The 15,867-nt window shown below is 38.0% G+C and overlaps 1 protein-coding gene across 1 annotated transcript in view; it reads left to right on the forward strand.

The window, feature by feature from the left end:
* Positions 1-14,482, forward strand: part of ANKRD31 (ankyrin repeat domain 31) — a 69,061-nt gene extending 54,579 nt beyond the window's left edge. The window contains exons 25-26 of the mRNA XM_074569773.1: positions 2,304-2,496; positions 13,058-14,482. Of these exons, the coding sequence (XP_074425874.1) occupies positions 2,304-2,496; positions 13,058-13,209 (345 nt within the window). The 3' untranslated portion in view covers positions 13,210-14,482. The remainder of the gene's footprint in view (positions 1-2,303; positions 2,497-13,057) is intronic.
* The last annotated feature ends 1,385 nt before the right edge of the window (positions 14,483-15,867 follow it).

The raw sequence follows: 15,867 nt of genomic DNA on the forward strand, positions 1-15,867 counted from the left end.
AACACTGTAACTTCTAAAACAGAGAAATTAATTTATTCAAAAAATATTCTTGACAAACAAAAATCAGCCTGAAGATCAGTAAGTGGTGCGTTTTTCCCATGTTTTTCACCAATAGCCCAGGAAAATCTGGGAAAGAATATTTAAAGAAGTTTTTTTGTTGCTTGTAATTTAAGATCGTGGTAATGCCTAATGGTTAGGCATTGAGGTGAATCATCTGGATGAGAAACTGAGGGAGGGAGAGCCAAAGTATTGTCAGTTTCAGTTCCGTTGCAGATACTACAGGGCCAGATACATAGTAGGAAATTAACAGTGATTTAAATAGTTCCAGAAGATGATTAACGTGCAGTGCTGTATTGTGAGAACAGTTGCTGGCATTGGGCAGCTCCTGAATAGTTTGCAGGCCCGGTTCAGGAGTTGGCTTGTTCCAAGGGCTGTTCCCAACAGGCATTTTGCCTGCAGCCATCCTGCTCGAAAGTTTGCTGGTGTGGATGCGACCTATTCTGTGCCACTTGCCTGGGGACATTCCCAGGTACTCTTTTATCTTTCTAATATACTTATAGCCTGGGTGTATTTTATAGTAGAAATTTATCCTCCTTTTGTAAAGAATCAATCTTCTTTTTTTCTTTCTGTATTAATGAATTGAATTTTCTTCTGAGTATCCCAGAGCATTGTTAAAAAAGAAGGCTGGAGCCAGATAATTTGAGGAGAGGAATGTTATTCGAGGAGTTTTTGGAGGAGAATGCTATTATTTTAAATACGCCACACACCTCCTTGCTTCCTGTATCTTAGCTCAGTGTTCATTGAAGTGCTTATGTATGAAGAGGACAGGGAAGCGGGAGGAAAATGGTACAGGCAGTGGCTGTATCTGGCTGTCATTTAAAAAAAAAGCAGCTACCACTGAACTTCGTACAGAGCTCAATTTAGGAAGCATGTCCTAAGAACCTCTACCAAATCAAGGTCCCTAGGCAAGACAGGTGAAGGAGTTTGTGCTCTGTGGCTGCGAGCATAAGCAATGTCACAGCTTTTCAGCTTGGTTGAGATTAGGTACTTCAGGATTTGTATAGCAGCAGATTTTTAGGTACCTGAGGAATATTAATTCAAAAGATTTGAAAAGTCTGTGAAGTAAAGCAGTCACAGACCATTGCAGGTGTTGAACAGAAGCTTTAAAGATTGCAATTTTGGAATTAGTCATCTAAATTGTAACTAAATTTCGCTTTATGTTCCTTCTTTGAGTCTGAGCCTGTAGTCTCTTCTAGGATCACACTAGCAGAAAGCAGGAATTACTGTATTCCAGTCTGAGTGAGAATTAAATATTAAGAAAAGAAACAGTACTTTTAGAATATCTTTGTATAGAAGAGCAGAAGAAACAGTGATTATATGGCTTGGAATTTATTCCTCTGTGCTTTCTGATACATGTAATGATGACATAATGTTTGCTAAAAATGACCAAGAATAACAAGGATTCAGAAGCAGATGTCAGCTGACGAGCAGATGTCAGTTGCAGAGCAGATGTTAGTGTTAGCTATTTCACATTGAAATTCCGGCAAAGTGGCTTAAAATAAAAGCATATCCAGTTGTTAAAGTAAACATGATACATACATTCGTTTTGCAGATTATTATTTCAGGAAAATGGTCTTTGGAAAACGGCATGACTAGTGCAGTTCTTGTGCTCTGGCAATCCCTTACTGCCGTTAATAACCATTAGCCACTAGTAAAGATTAGAACAACTCTTGCTTACCTTTAGTTCATTAAATACCACAAAGTTGTGTGGAATAAAGAGTGTTTTCAAGGGAATTCAGGTAATTTCTCAATGGATGAACCATGGGAGCTGTTTCAGAAAGTTTATGTTAGTGTTACTTCAGGTATCTAGCATAAAATGAGCAGCTGAACTCAGTATGGTTGCATGAAAGCAAATGAGAATAGTGCTGTGATCATACGTGATACCGTATGTTTCTGTTTTCCTTGAGACAAGCAGTGAAACACGCTTATATTTAGTAGGCTACTTTTCAAGTTAAATCTGCATGGCATCTAATGTAATTTTGACAAGGAAGGAGGGTGTTTTTGAAAAAAGAGAATGCCTCAATCATCTTACAGCAGCCATGGCTGGGCTGGTAAAGCAGCAGAGCAGTCTACCCTTACGTATGTTAGGTGGTGTAACGCTAAGTGAAAATTTCAGCATTTACCTTTAAGAAAAAAAAAAAGCACAACTGCTCTGTACATTAAACCAGTAAAACGTCAGCATTAAATGATACTGTTTGTTCTTAGAACAAAGTTGCCTTGATCTTTTTATGCTCTCGGGAAAGAATTTTATCACGAGGGACCCCAGCAATCACAACCAGCACCATCAGAGTCCTGGTACTCTCTCCGTTGCTCAGCCTCTTGGGAGCTTTGACCTGAGCAATAAGCAGACAAAAATCCCATCCTTGCCACACACAGAAGTTGTGAAAACATTGGTATGCACAGAAAAAGAAGCATCTGTTACCAAGGAATTTAAGAGTAAATATTTTTATTATAACTGCCTAAAAAGCATAACCGTGGGTGCAAGGGCTGAACTAGAGATACAAAAGGAAAAATAAAGTAAGATGGCATGGAGCTGATTTGTGTGGGGGAGAGAGGGAGTGCTGGGGAAAAATGACTCTTGCTTATGAATTGGATTATCTAAATCACACAATAATGAAGTTTTTCAGAGCTCAGTGTTTTGGACTCTTCTGTGTCCAAATTAGAAACATTTTGTTATTTTGGTGTAGTTAACAAAATAATTTGGTATCAGTTTAAGTACTCAGTTAAATACCTCCACAAAATAGTAGCATAGACAAATGTCTTCTGGATTTAGACAGAGAAATGTGATGCAAAAGCATTGCTGAATAATCTCATGTAATCTAATTTAAAGGGAAGAGTGGAAATGTTTCTGAAGATGCTCTGATCTTTGTGGGGTTGGCTGAGCTTGTAACTTCATGTTTTCAGTATTAGGTTTTTATGTTGTTTGCACATTAAACGCTATCCATAATATTAGTACGATTTGAACAGTGCTCAACTGCACTTTGACCTAGTATTTTTGCCTCTGCCACCTTTGATTACACTGCAGAGGGATGACCTGATAGACCACAGCTCAAAGCCAGAGCTGTCAGCTCAAGCCTCCGCTGTGCCCAATGTCAGGTAACAGTTTGGACTGAAGTGGGTAACAGTGCTGAGTCAGGTCTGCTGTGGGAGGCAGTAAGAAGCAAATCAGAGGTGAAGTGCCTAATCAGTGTCAGTGGGAGCCATTGTAAATGGAAAGTGTACCCACATAACAAAGCAATTCCTTATGCTTCTGCAAATCTATACATAGGTCCTGTAGCTACAGTGCAAAGGATTAAGTAAACCCCAGAGCTGAGAGTCCTCTGCAGAAAATACTTTGTTATCCCATTAGTTCTTTGTTCTTCTTTTTTTTTTTTTTTTTGGTAATAGAAGCAAATAGACATAGTATCTTAAATGCCAGGGGAGAATATTTGGAGGGATGTGTTATTTCAAGTTATGAAAAATAGATTGTGTAGTAGATTGTATTCACATTTACGTATCAAAAAACCCATGTTGAACTGCCCTTTGATATGAATTGAAAAGTTACACAGATTGTGGTTTATAGGAATTACATTTCTCTGCTGAACAGATGAACAGCCACATCTGCGTTTTCTCAAATACAGTTACTAGTTATCATTCTGCTTACCAAGATAATGGTTTTATAGCACATATGCTCCTTGCTGCCCTGTTATCTAAGAGTGCTCAATCCTGTGTGGAAATGTAGCAAGAGTGTAGAGTCATTTTGTAGCAAAGGTAACTGCTAACAGACAGTGGGGATTATGCAAAATTACAGATTCATAATACAGTCAAAAATTTACAGAACTGTTGTTCCATATATACACTTCCGTTTATAGCTACTAGAATTACACTGTTAATTGAAGGAAGAAACTTCTTAACATGCAGTATAACCTTTAAAAAATTTTAACCACCAGCCCAGTTTCCACGTCTCTAGCTTATAGAACCCAAACCTTTTGCATCCAGTTCTGAGGACAAGCTTTTCAGGTTTCATAGTCTGACCAAAAATATTTTTGAAAGCAAACTATGAAAAGCAAACTCCTACTTAAGAAGGAAATTCCTTTAAAAACAAGTGTCTCAGGGTGAGTATTTCGTTGAGTCTCTTATATGAAGCTTTGGAAGTGCCATGAGAAGCCCCATAGACCATAGATGGATTTGCTGTACTTGTTTGCCCTCTACCTTTGTTTCCAAAGATCCAGTCAGATACACAATACCATTGCTGTTTTACTTCATGCTAAATAAATTGTGAATGTAAAGCTTGGCTGTATGAAGTGGCTTTTAACTAGTTTACTTTCTGGGCTTTGCTAGTCCTGGAAAATGATAGAAGAGTAATTAATTTCAGTTTTCTTGCTAGTCAATTTTACCTGCTTGTCTTGTGCACCAGTACAGAGTTGTGATGCTGAAACTGCTGACTTGGCAGGAGAATCCATTTAAATACAAATGAATTGCTCCAGTAGAATGAAACCAAGCTATTAAGTATTTCAGTATCTCATAGGCAGGTGTAAAATTGGGCTATTAATAAACATCACATGTGTGTATTTGCAGGAATCTTCTGTTAGACTTTAAATTGTAAATTCTTCAGAAGAGGGATCTCATATGCATCTTTGAACTGGTTGAAGATATTACTTTGGTGTTAGTCCAAACAACAAACCTAGCCCATTGTAATATATTTTTCCTGCAATGTGTTTAAAACTACATGTAATTGTAATGCAAAGAAATGTTACCTGTTCTTGAAAGCTTGCAATACATTTTGTGCTGCATAATACTCCAATTCAGAGTCCCGGACTCTGCTTAGGCTCAGGCAGTTATGTCAGGAACTGCTTTCACTGGAAAACTCTACTATTCTTATCTTCATGCTTTTGGAGGAAAGCTGGAAAAGATTAATGTTATTTAGTGATTGAAAAGTCAAACTATAAACTGAGAACCCCAAGTTTATTTGTTATTTGAACAAAATGGCATGCCTTAAAGGAGCTTGATTCTGTATATCTGAATTTTTTGGATTGGGTGTTATTGAAGTAATGGCTCATCATCATCATCAGTAATGGTGATAATAATATGGAAGAGAAGTACTTGGATTTGTTTAAAAGAAAAACAAGATAAAACCCAAAAAACAACCCAACAAACCACAAAAAAACACCAAACACCAAAAACCCCATGAAAACAAAACCCCAGCATCTAATATAGGTGTTTTCATTGTTACCTGTAGAAGAATATTCATCAACTACACAATGTCCCTGTATATGTGACAGTGAAAGACTGGGAGATGAACTGTGTATTCTTTGTATTTTGCTCTTTGAAAGTGAAGTGAGACTGCTGACAAATACTTTATCCATAATCTTCTTCCACCTCAGAGGTATCTCAAGGTGCAGCTATTATACTATTTTCTCTTCCTTATGGCTTGCAGACAAAATATTTAGAAGTATTTTCCAGTACTTTAAAGTTCTAGGCATTTGCTTTAGGTGCTTACATACCTTACAAAGAAGCACATAGTTCTGTCAACAGAATTTATAAAGCCATATTTCCCAGTAACTTTGCATACCAGGACTGAAGTATAGGCTTCCTCCATCTGCACTCTCTTGCTTTCCAAAATCCTTTACCTTCTCTTATTTGACTCTCAGCAAGGTAGAAGGTAGAATGTTGTATGATTGACTCAAAGTTGAGCTATGTGGCTAGCAAGAGCCAAACAACAGTCACTTTTTAGGAGGCCAAAAAGGGAAAAAAAAAAAAAAAAAGAAGCAGCAATTCTCAAGGACTACATACATACCATGGAAGCCAATTCTGAGAATTTAATGTCTGTATTTCTTACCTGTCAGTCTTGTTTTTCTGAAACTGGCAAATTGCTTCAAAAGTAAGTAGGTGACAGTGTGATTGCACAGAACCATAGACCAGTGTAAGTTAAGTGTGGCCTCAGGAGGTCTGTAGTCCAACCTCCTGTTTGAAGTAGGACTAGCTTCCAAGTTAGATAAGGTTGCTCAGTGCATTGTCCAGTCAAATTCTGAATATCTTCCAGGATGGATATTCCACAACATCTCTGTACAACGTATTTATGTGCTGCTTAAACTGTGCTCATGGTGATTTTTTTCCCCAATATATCTAGCTGGAATCTTGCTTGTTAAAACTTGTAATCTCTCTTTGTTGCATATAGAAACCCTGTTTCCCTAAGAATCCTGGCTAAAAATAAGTAAATTGACCCCTAGTCAGGAGCTTTAAACACTGGCTTTCTGGCCTTTTTACTTTGTGAAACAAGTTGTAAAAGAAATCCTTTGAAAACTGGTCCACCTTCTTAATTCATCAGCTGCACTGTAACATTTTCACCTGCTTTGGTGGTCCCATGGAGGCTGAGAGAAGACTAAGACAAACAGAACTCTTGTAGATAATATTCCTAGAACATATCTTATCTTTTCTTATCTTACTTATGAAAGCAATAAATCAAAGGCAGCGTGATGGACAGCAAGCTTCAAGGGGCAGTGGCTTCAGCTGCTACTTTGCCTGAAGCAGAGAAGACAAGACTTTTTTGATGCCACAGTCTGGTAATGTGAAATGAAAGTATTTGGGAGACTACCTGATGATCTTACTGGTGGTGGGCGTTCAGATTATGTCACAATTTTATATTACTCTTTTTCAGGAGTGATTTTTAACAAAGTTGGGCCAGAGCTTCTAAACAGAACAATTCAGTCTTTTAAATCACGACATGATAATAGCCTAGGAGAAGGCTCTAGAAATTGTTCTGAGGCTGTACATAAAACCCACCAAATGAGTCACAGCTCCTGTAGGTTTTGCCAGTGCATGAAAAACATGAGCTACTGGTTTTTGTATCAAATAGCTGTTCTGACCTGAGCTTAAAATTGATTTATGCTTTGTCTTCCATTTGTTCCAATCTGCACCTCAGTGTGCTATAAACTGCAAGAATTTTAAAATGTTCTGTTTTTAATTACTCAAGGTTGCCCCTGGAACTGCTTTTTATCCACTATCTTGGCACAATAAATTCAGGTTTTCTAAAATGGTTAGAAATAATTTCAGAGAACCATGTATTTTCCTTCCAAATGAGTGTACAATCAAGTATACAATAATAACTCAGTAAGTTTAAAAAGAAAGAAACATATAGTGGGAACCTGCACCCTGCTAGTCATACCAATAAATAGTCTGCTATGAATCGTTTTAGAGCAATCTTAGTGCCTTTTAATAAAGGATACTAATGTATACATTTGTTGTTGTTGAACTCGAACTCAGTAATTTGGTAATTAAATAGAGTGATTGACTTAATTGAGAAACCAAAAGGCTGTCTGGACAGCCATATAAAAATATTTGTGTGAGAAAAATGGAATCAGGCATTATGTTTTGTTTTAAAAGTACTTATTTTATTATGTTTTATTTCTTTATACATTCAATCTTGAATATAGATTCTTTTCTGGGACACTGTGTAAACTTCCCGATTGGTATTTGCATGTATGTCAGTTGTTCCTCTCTCACCTTTTGAGGAAAAAATCATGTTACAGCTATACTAAACAAGGTAAGAGCAGCTGAGATTTAAAGTATTCTCTTGTTTCCCTGATAGGTTATTGTAACATTGATGGATTTCTGTAATAGATTGGAGACTTTGAGTTCTCCACATTGCTAAATGAAAAACTCAACATATCTTAATACACCAATCCAAGGACCCTGGAGAATAATAATTCAGAATGTATCATATCATATAAAGTGTTTGTTACTGGCTAACAAGTGTATTCCCAATGTATCTAGAAGAGAAAAAACAATTACTGTATAAGATGATAATGTAGGCAACAGTTTTAATGGGGAATAATATATTGTGTTTATATCACTGATCTAGGCAATGCTTGCAAGAAAGCTATAAAGTATTATTAATATATTACATTTTTACAGACAAGTAGAAACAGAAAAATTTACTATTAATTGTGTCTCTCAAAAAAGTACATCTTCAGGTCTGTGTTGTGGGAACAATACTTTCTGCCACATGAAATATAAAATAATTTAAGAAATTTCAACATAAACCTCAAAACTTCTGCTTTAGAATAAAAAGCACAAATTCTTGATCTTTAATCGTACCTTGATCATAATCATACCTGCAGTCCTTTTTCAATGCAGATACAGAGTGTAACAAGAAAAGCCCACTGTTAGGAGATACTTTCAAAGAATAATTCTAGATAGCTAATCTTTTTTTCTGCTTTATGGCATTGCTTTTGCCAATCTCACTGGAGGACAAAAAGAAAGAATGAACTTCTGAGGAATACTCTGTTGAGTGGAGGAAGAAATATTACTTTCTCAGATGTAGCATTTTGTCTAGAAGCAACAGAATAGACTTAATGAATTGTGGAAATGTGAATTAAGTTGCACATTATTGATATACAAATTTTAGTTATAGGCAAATGATGAACTGAACCTATAGAATATGCATGGTGAGTTGTATCTGATATGTGAAGGAATGAACTGTAGGCTAAGGGACTATCAGAAGATGCTCTAAGTCCTTTTGGTACTGCTATAGCTGTGCTATGAAGTATCTGGTCATTGTAGTCCATTAGTTTCAAACATGAAGTTATTTTTTTATTTCATAAGGTGTTACTAATAAGCTTCAGTTTTTTTTGAAGGGTTATAACTAACAATGCAAAAATGCCTAACTTAGGATCACCTGATAAATTAATTATTTGGGAAAAAGTACATTCAAAATAGGGATGTGGGTGGACACAGAGGATCACAAAGCAATTAGCCAAAAACCCCTGCTGGACTGTATCTTTTAGGGGATGGACACCTTAACTTCAGGTGTCTGACTGTTAGAAAAAGATCATTCCTGTTGATTGGTTTGTTAAGACAGAGACCTTGGACTCCAGCATTCACAGAAGGAAAAAAGAACTAAGATCTATATCTCATGAAGTAAATCAAGAACTGTGGACAGACCTGGGAAAAAGCAAAGGCATTTTGAGGGGAAAAAAAATAAAATAAAGTACCAGGAAAGCGTCGTATTTTGTCAGAGAAAGATCTGGTCTTACAATGACAATCTGTTCAGAGACATCTCTTTTTCCAAGGTACCAGGTCTTGATGAACTGAAAGAAAAGTTATTTTCAAAATTACCTCTAGCATGGGCAGAATTCACATGCCTCAATTCAGTGGCAGCCTTTTTAAAGAGTCAGAGAAACCAAAAATGTTGTTTATGCGAGGCATTAGCTGTCATTTCCAAGGCCTGACTTGGTCTGAATGAGCAATGCCTATTGAGACTCTTGTATTGTGACAGGTTTTCTCTGTTTCCAAGTTCTTGAGGGGAGTGTGGATAAGGCCCAAGAAACTTGGAAGCTCTTAAGACAGATTTTTGTTCTAAGTATTCCCTTGTGGCACTCTAGATCAAATGCTGTCACCTATAAGTATGTTGTTCTTAGATCTTCTGTTTGCTTACGCATATGTATCCCACGTCTAGACTAGCTGCACTGAACCAGATCCATTTGAGTCAGAAGAATAACATCTCCTGTGTCATTGCCACAGATACTGCAAATCAGTTCATCTTTCCCTCAGATGTGATAATAATCTTTACCTGTTTTACAAGAGTATTGAAACTGAATTTACTGATACGTGTAAATTGACTCAAATACGTTGCTTAAACTGCGAGAGCATTTTAATTCATTTTACAAATAATTTACACAAGAAAAATAGTTATAAAATGCTTAACCATATCTCTGGATAGCTCCAACACTTTCTTGCTTGGAAAAAATAAGGATATTGATGGGATAGACATTTTTAAAAAACTGATCTTTCAGGGGCTATTTTAATGTTCAGAGAATGGTGACTGTGTGCAGAAGTGCCCGTCTTCGGTGACTAGCCTTTATGCAATTGGAGATTCTGGTCTGACATTTGTATAGTTGCACCGCTGACAGGAATTCTCCTTAAATACAATATTCCAGTTCTTAGCAGCCGCAGAGACAAGGTCTTGTAAAGCTGTAACAAAATGGAAACACAAGTTGAAACACATTTAGAATGGTTGCAAAACTATAAGGCTAAAAAATATAGATGCCAACAGAGACAGAAAAGCTATTGGCAAGCAGGATGGAAAAAGTCGCAAGAGACAACTTTTTCCCCAGATTTGTGGGGAAAAAATGCTCATTCTGATATTGATAGTGATTGATACTTTCTCTTGTCATTCATGAAGATGGCAGAAAACTGAGCACACCTAACAGGACAGCAAGAATAGGAGAGCCAAGAAAGACCCTGCCTTGTGCATCTTACCTTACTAAGGTTTCTTCTGTAACTGAAGCACTAAGATGAGTTTTGGACAGCAGTATGGAAGCCTTTGTCCACTGCTTACAGCCCATAAGCTGCCAGTCTTTTGTGAGGGGATGAGAGTTAACAGACAATAAAAGGGAGAAGGGAAACATCAAAGTGGGTATTAAAAGATTAAAAATAATAGTAAGCAAAGGGAGAGAGAAAAGGGAAAAAGAATTGAGAAAGAAAAATGGAAATTGGAAAGACATTAGTCAGCTGTGTCAGAATATGGAGGAAAAAACACAGGGGCTAAGTGTTCAAATACTGACCCATCCCTAGTGGGAAAAAAAGAAAAATTCTCTATTGATATAGGAACTTTGATATCAAACACTGATAAGCACATCAAACACAACTCCTCGGTTGGAACTGAGGAGGACAGCTTTGGGATGTATAAATTACTGTACTTTTGCTAACTGTTGACTGTTACCTAAATTACTGAAAAGTAGCAATTAGAGAGAGTAGAGATTTTAATTATTCACTCAGGTAAAATTGTATTTATGGTAGACTGCTGATACTTAATCTACAAAATCTTAATCCAATAGGTAAAACATTAATTTGATCCAAAGGAATCAACAAAAAAAGGTGTCAACTGCTGAAAAAAAGTTAATTCAATAGATTTATTTGGTCATGTCTTTATTACATGTTCAAATACAAGTTGAGAATTTTTAGTAAATAAGTTGGAATATTGCAGTTAGAGTGCTGGGAGGAGCATTTCCAAAGTAAGAAAGGAATGTCTTTTCTCCAAGTATGGTCTCTCAAAACGGGATGTTAAACGAACTTCAGACTTTGACAAGAAATTTTCCTGTACTTACATATGTGTGGGCATTTCAGCACAAAAAAGCTTTCTTCAACAAATCAAAACACATTTAAGTCATGCCTGTCATGTCACTCTAGGCTCAGTATTAATGTCAGTGTTTCAGCTCAGTTTCTGCCAGTTTATTTTATAAAAAAAATGCCAGACTTGCTTTTCAGATCATTTTTACCTGAAGGTGTCCTTAAAACTATTTTGTGACTTCCCATCCAAGGATTCCTGTTTATGCCCTTTGAAACATCACTTCCATGTGAGTGTGTAAGTTGACTCCTTCTGGTGAAGCTGAGTGTTGCTTCATGAGCGATAAAGACTCTGTGAGGAGCATCGCGATGTAAATTCTCAGGTGGGACTTACATTCAGCCTGCCCATCGTTGTTGTGGTCCAAGATACTTAAATATACCCTAGACATCAGATCACACTTTTTGTTCCACTATGTGGCACGAGCGTACTGAAGATGCACGGAGGGCATGAGATACCGCATGCAGTCCTGTTCTCACTGGAGTGAGAAGTTTTGCTGTGGATGTCTTGGCTGTGGAATGACATACAGCCTCACACAGAAGACTCTGTATTTGCCTTTCTGAACACAGACCTCTCACTTCTAATAGCAATTCACCGCTTCACTGCTTTGGGTGGTGAGCTCCTGGAAATCAGGAAATGGCAGGGAAATCCTCATCGAGACATGGAGTTAAAAGGTCTGATACCTACAAGATACACTGATTCTTTTGCATCGGGGCCTACTGATGTTGTCAGTTCAGTGAATATATTTGCATTTTGGAATCAGTATAGGTGACGCAGCTGGAAAACTCTGGTAATAACAGAGAAAGACAAACTCTTGGGATGGCATGTGGTAGCCCAGACATAAGTGCAAGATAAAAGGCCAACCGGTGTCATGTTCAAACATGTTTTCTCTGCATTTTGAGAAGGATTTATGTTAACTGATGTAATCATCCTGAAACACCTATGCAGTTTTGTTTCTCAAGACACTTAAATGCTGCCTGAACACTGTTTTTTGTTGTGTGATTTTTACGTTTTTTTTTTAAACAGGGGCCATTCCTACTTTCATGACAGCCCTCCCTCTCTTCATAACATCTGCTACTTGTGACACTTCTGCCCTCACTGGCAGTTTCTGTGTCAGTGTGGTTGTGGCAGCTCAGCAGATCTTACATTCTGTGCAAGGGTACCAAAGGGAGAAAGTGTGGATGAAACATGAGCAAAAGCAAGTAAATCTGAAAACACAATTCCAAGTGCCTTTTGGAGTCCATGCTCTTATGGAGAAAATGTCTTGTAACACTTCTTACTGCTGGGTCTTTACAGTGGTACTTTGTTACTGATTTTAACAGTGAAAACTAAAATTTCAGCTTCTCCTGCACTGACACAAGTGCCTTAAGCTTATGCATAACCATAGTTGCTTCAGTCCAGCAGATATTTAAAGGTTGCAAATACCCATTGTTCATTCCTGCAGTTTCTTGTATACAAGTGTGTGCTTTCCTTTTTATATAGTCCTTTCGAGAATGTAGGAAGGGAATTCTCTGTGAGAGTGTTTCCTTAATTTTGGGGAAGTATACTAAACTTACGCCTTTGTGGACAATATGTGCAAGTGAAGCAATGCTGAAGGGCGTTTTCCTGTTGCATAGTTGGAAATGGCCGGGACAGTTGCCTTCTCACCCTGAGCACCCCCGAAGTGTGGTACAGCCCTTGTCTTGCTGAGGTCTGGGTGCAAGTGAGAGACAGGGACAAGATGGCCAGGATCTTATGCTACAAGATTCCTAGGACACATTACAGATTCCTAGGGATTGCAAACCCTTGTGTGGTTCTAATGAGCTCTTAACACCTCTCTAGGTAATAGTGCCAGTGATTGCTTTCCGTTACTCTAATATACACTCTATAATCATTTGCATTCGTTTTCAACAGGCACTTCTGTCCAGTTCAACTCGGTGGAAGGTCTGACGCATTTTCTTCAATTCCATGAGATAGTGATGGCACGTAAAGAGGAGTTTCTACCATGCTCTGTAATGGAAAAGCACTGGAATTTCTACAAAGGATGTGAGGATTTTGGGTTCTAAAGACTTCTTAAGTGCTAACATTTTTTTCTTCATCATCACTTGAAAGTAAACATTTGAGTTTTAGAACTAAGTACTTTGTTACTGTCATTTTGATAAATCATTTGCCCAGCACTCGGAATGGACTGAAAAATTGTTTAGGTAAATGAGGAACAGGGGAGTACTTTGTAGCAGGTGAGGATAACTGTCAATATTGAATTTTGCACTGTAAGATTAAGAAATGGGGAAGTAGGCGGGGACTGTTACACATTAGTGCTCATTGTGAAATACATTTGCGGTTGGTAACTTTGTATGAAACTCCACTGATTTCAGTGACTGCCCATGCTTCAGAACCAGGTAGGTATCAACACCGATAGTTGCTTCCTACACCTAAACGTGGATCCTCTCTGCCTGGGCGCGTGCCACCAGAAACGGCTGTATGTGTTTGTGTAATAACATAAGCTGTTAGGTTAGGCAAAAAAATCAAGATGGGCAGCTTTGAAAATCACCAGCAGCTTTGCTTTATTTGGCATGGGTATATGCAAACATTTGAGAAGGGGGTGAGTGCTGGGAGAGGTTAAAAGAGGAATCTTGGCCATTGGAAATGCGCAGGGAAATTCCATTTGTGTTCCAGCCAAGTCTTTCTGATAGGCAGAAAATGTGCTGGCGTATGGCAGGAAATAAAGTTAACCTGTTTGTGGAACATGAATTTTTCCACCTAACAACTCTTAGATACTCATCCCGATCTCTGAGGATTTCTATTTGTTTTAATTTTACAATGTGTGAATCTGCCTCAGTGGCGTATTTATAACACATTTGACTGTCATTAGAGTTATCTGCATTCAAACGGCATCCTTGCTCTTCCGTTCTCTGGATTATAAGAAGAGATGAAATAATAGCACCTGCTACTCCTAACTCCAGTGAATGGGATGAGAAATATCTCCTGTCAGTACATAACAACCTCAGCTCACTATTTGGAGTGCGAAGGGCTGTTCTGCAGAGATTTGATTAGTGTCTTAAAGAGAAGGTGGTTTAGGGAAGAGAGCGGGGTCTGATGTGCAGGTCTGCTCTGCCCTAGCATGCATGAGCGATTGTAGCCTGATGGGCTGTAAGGATAAAGAAATGCAAACTGCCTGGAAGTCAAAAAGGTTAAAAGCTACTGAGTGACAGGTATTTCGTAAAGGTCACTTTCCACACAGGTAGAAAATGGAGCGGTCGCACAGCTCCAGCAGCAAAACAAACCTGAAGGCGTATTGGTTTAAAGGAAATGTTCATTCAAATACTACACTTCCACTGTCCCTGAAAAGTGAAAGGCTTTTAGCTGTTAAAATGACTCTGGAATTACTTACGTGTTTGTTTGGCATTTTTTCTTTGTTACAAGGTGTCTAATAAAATTAATGTATAAAAACTGGGAGGATTTGACAGTAATACTTTTAATCCAGTATATTAACATGATTACGTGACCTAAGGCAACCCTAAGGTACGGTGACAAAAAATCTGATTGATTCAAGCTGGGCAAAGAGGTAAAAATGCAGTGTTACATGAAAATCACTGTGTCTTACTGATGCTATATGTAAAAGTAAGCTACCAGGGTGGTTTTTTTCCAGTAGTTGTATTTTACATAAGCATCTTGAGAAAGGTGTTACCTTGACAAAATATGTTTTGATATGAGTAGCAAATGTAGGATTCTGCTTCCCAAATCTTCTTACAACTGTGAATTTTCCCTGTTCTCCCTTACTGGAATCTTTTTTGTAATGTAAAGATCCATTAAGAGATGACAAAAAGTTATACCATCATGAATAGGATTTTTTTTTTTCTCTGTTTAAATTTATGCTTTCTAAGTGTACTTTTGCATAAAAACGTAAGCGGTTATCACAGGTCGAAGACAGGCAGCTAGTTAGTGAACCTGACTACAGCAGAGCGATAAAGCTTGTGCTTACGAGGGGCAAACAGCAAGGGTTAGTCCTCCCACCTCCTCGTGCCCCTTTCTGATTCCATTCTTTTATTTACTAAACCCCTTCTCTGCTCCTAGGCTGTGAGTTAGTGCGTATTTTCTGTGGTGCAGGCAAAAGTAAAAAGGACATAAAATGCAAAGAATACAAAACCCCTGGCATCTTGCCTGCTGTTAATATTCAGATGGGGAATAAGAGGAGAAAGAGATGATGCAGTGAATAAAAGCCACAGATTCATATTCATATTTCCATGGCTTTATTTATTTATTTATTGCCGAGGTGGAGTTTAAAAAATCAGTGGGAAGATTAATACCAGTGAGGAAGAATGCGAGGCACAAAACAAAAGAATGAGAGTGAGAAGGAAGATAAGCAGCTGGGAGGCAGACAATACAGCACAAGATTCATAGATTTTAAGGCCAGCAGGGACCAATGTGATAAGCTGACCTCCTGAATCACTCAGGCCAGAGGTTATGAAAAGGTGTAAGCAAGGGGCACACGGGGAAAAGGGAAAAGAAAGACAAAGATGCAGATAGAGCTAAATTCACTGCAGGGAGAGGATCAGCACAAAACATTGCACCTTCTTGCCAGGCAAAGGTGAACTGTAACCAGCAAGAGCAGTTAAGAGAAACGTGGGAACGTGGAACGAAGGCCAGCTTTGGAAGGGCTTTTAAAGTACTGTAAGGTGCAAATACACCTTGGGGTTTTGGTGGTGAAATGAAGTTGGGGTCGG

This window comes from Larus michahellis, chromosome Z (genome assembly GCF_964199755.1).
Source record: "Larus michahellis chromosome Z, bLarMic1.1, whole genome shotgun sequence".
Lineage (NCBI taxonomy): Eukaryota > Metazoa > Chordata > Aves > Charadriiformes > Laridae > Larus > Larus michahellis.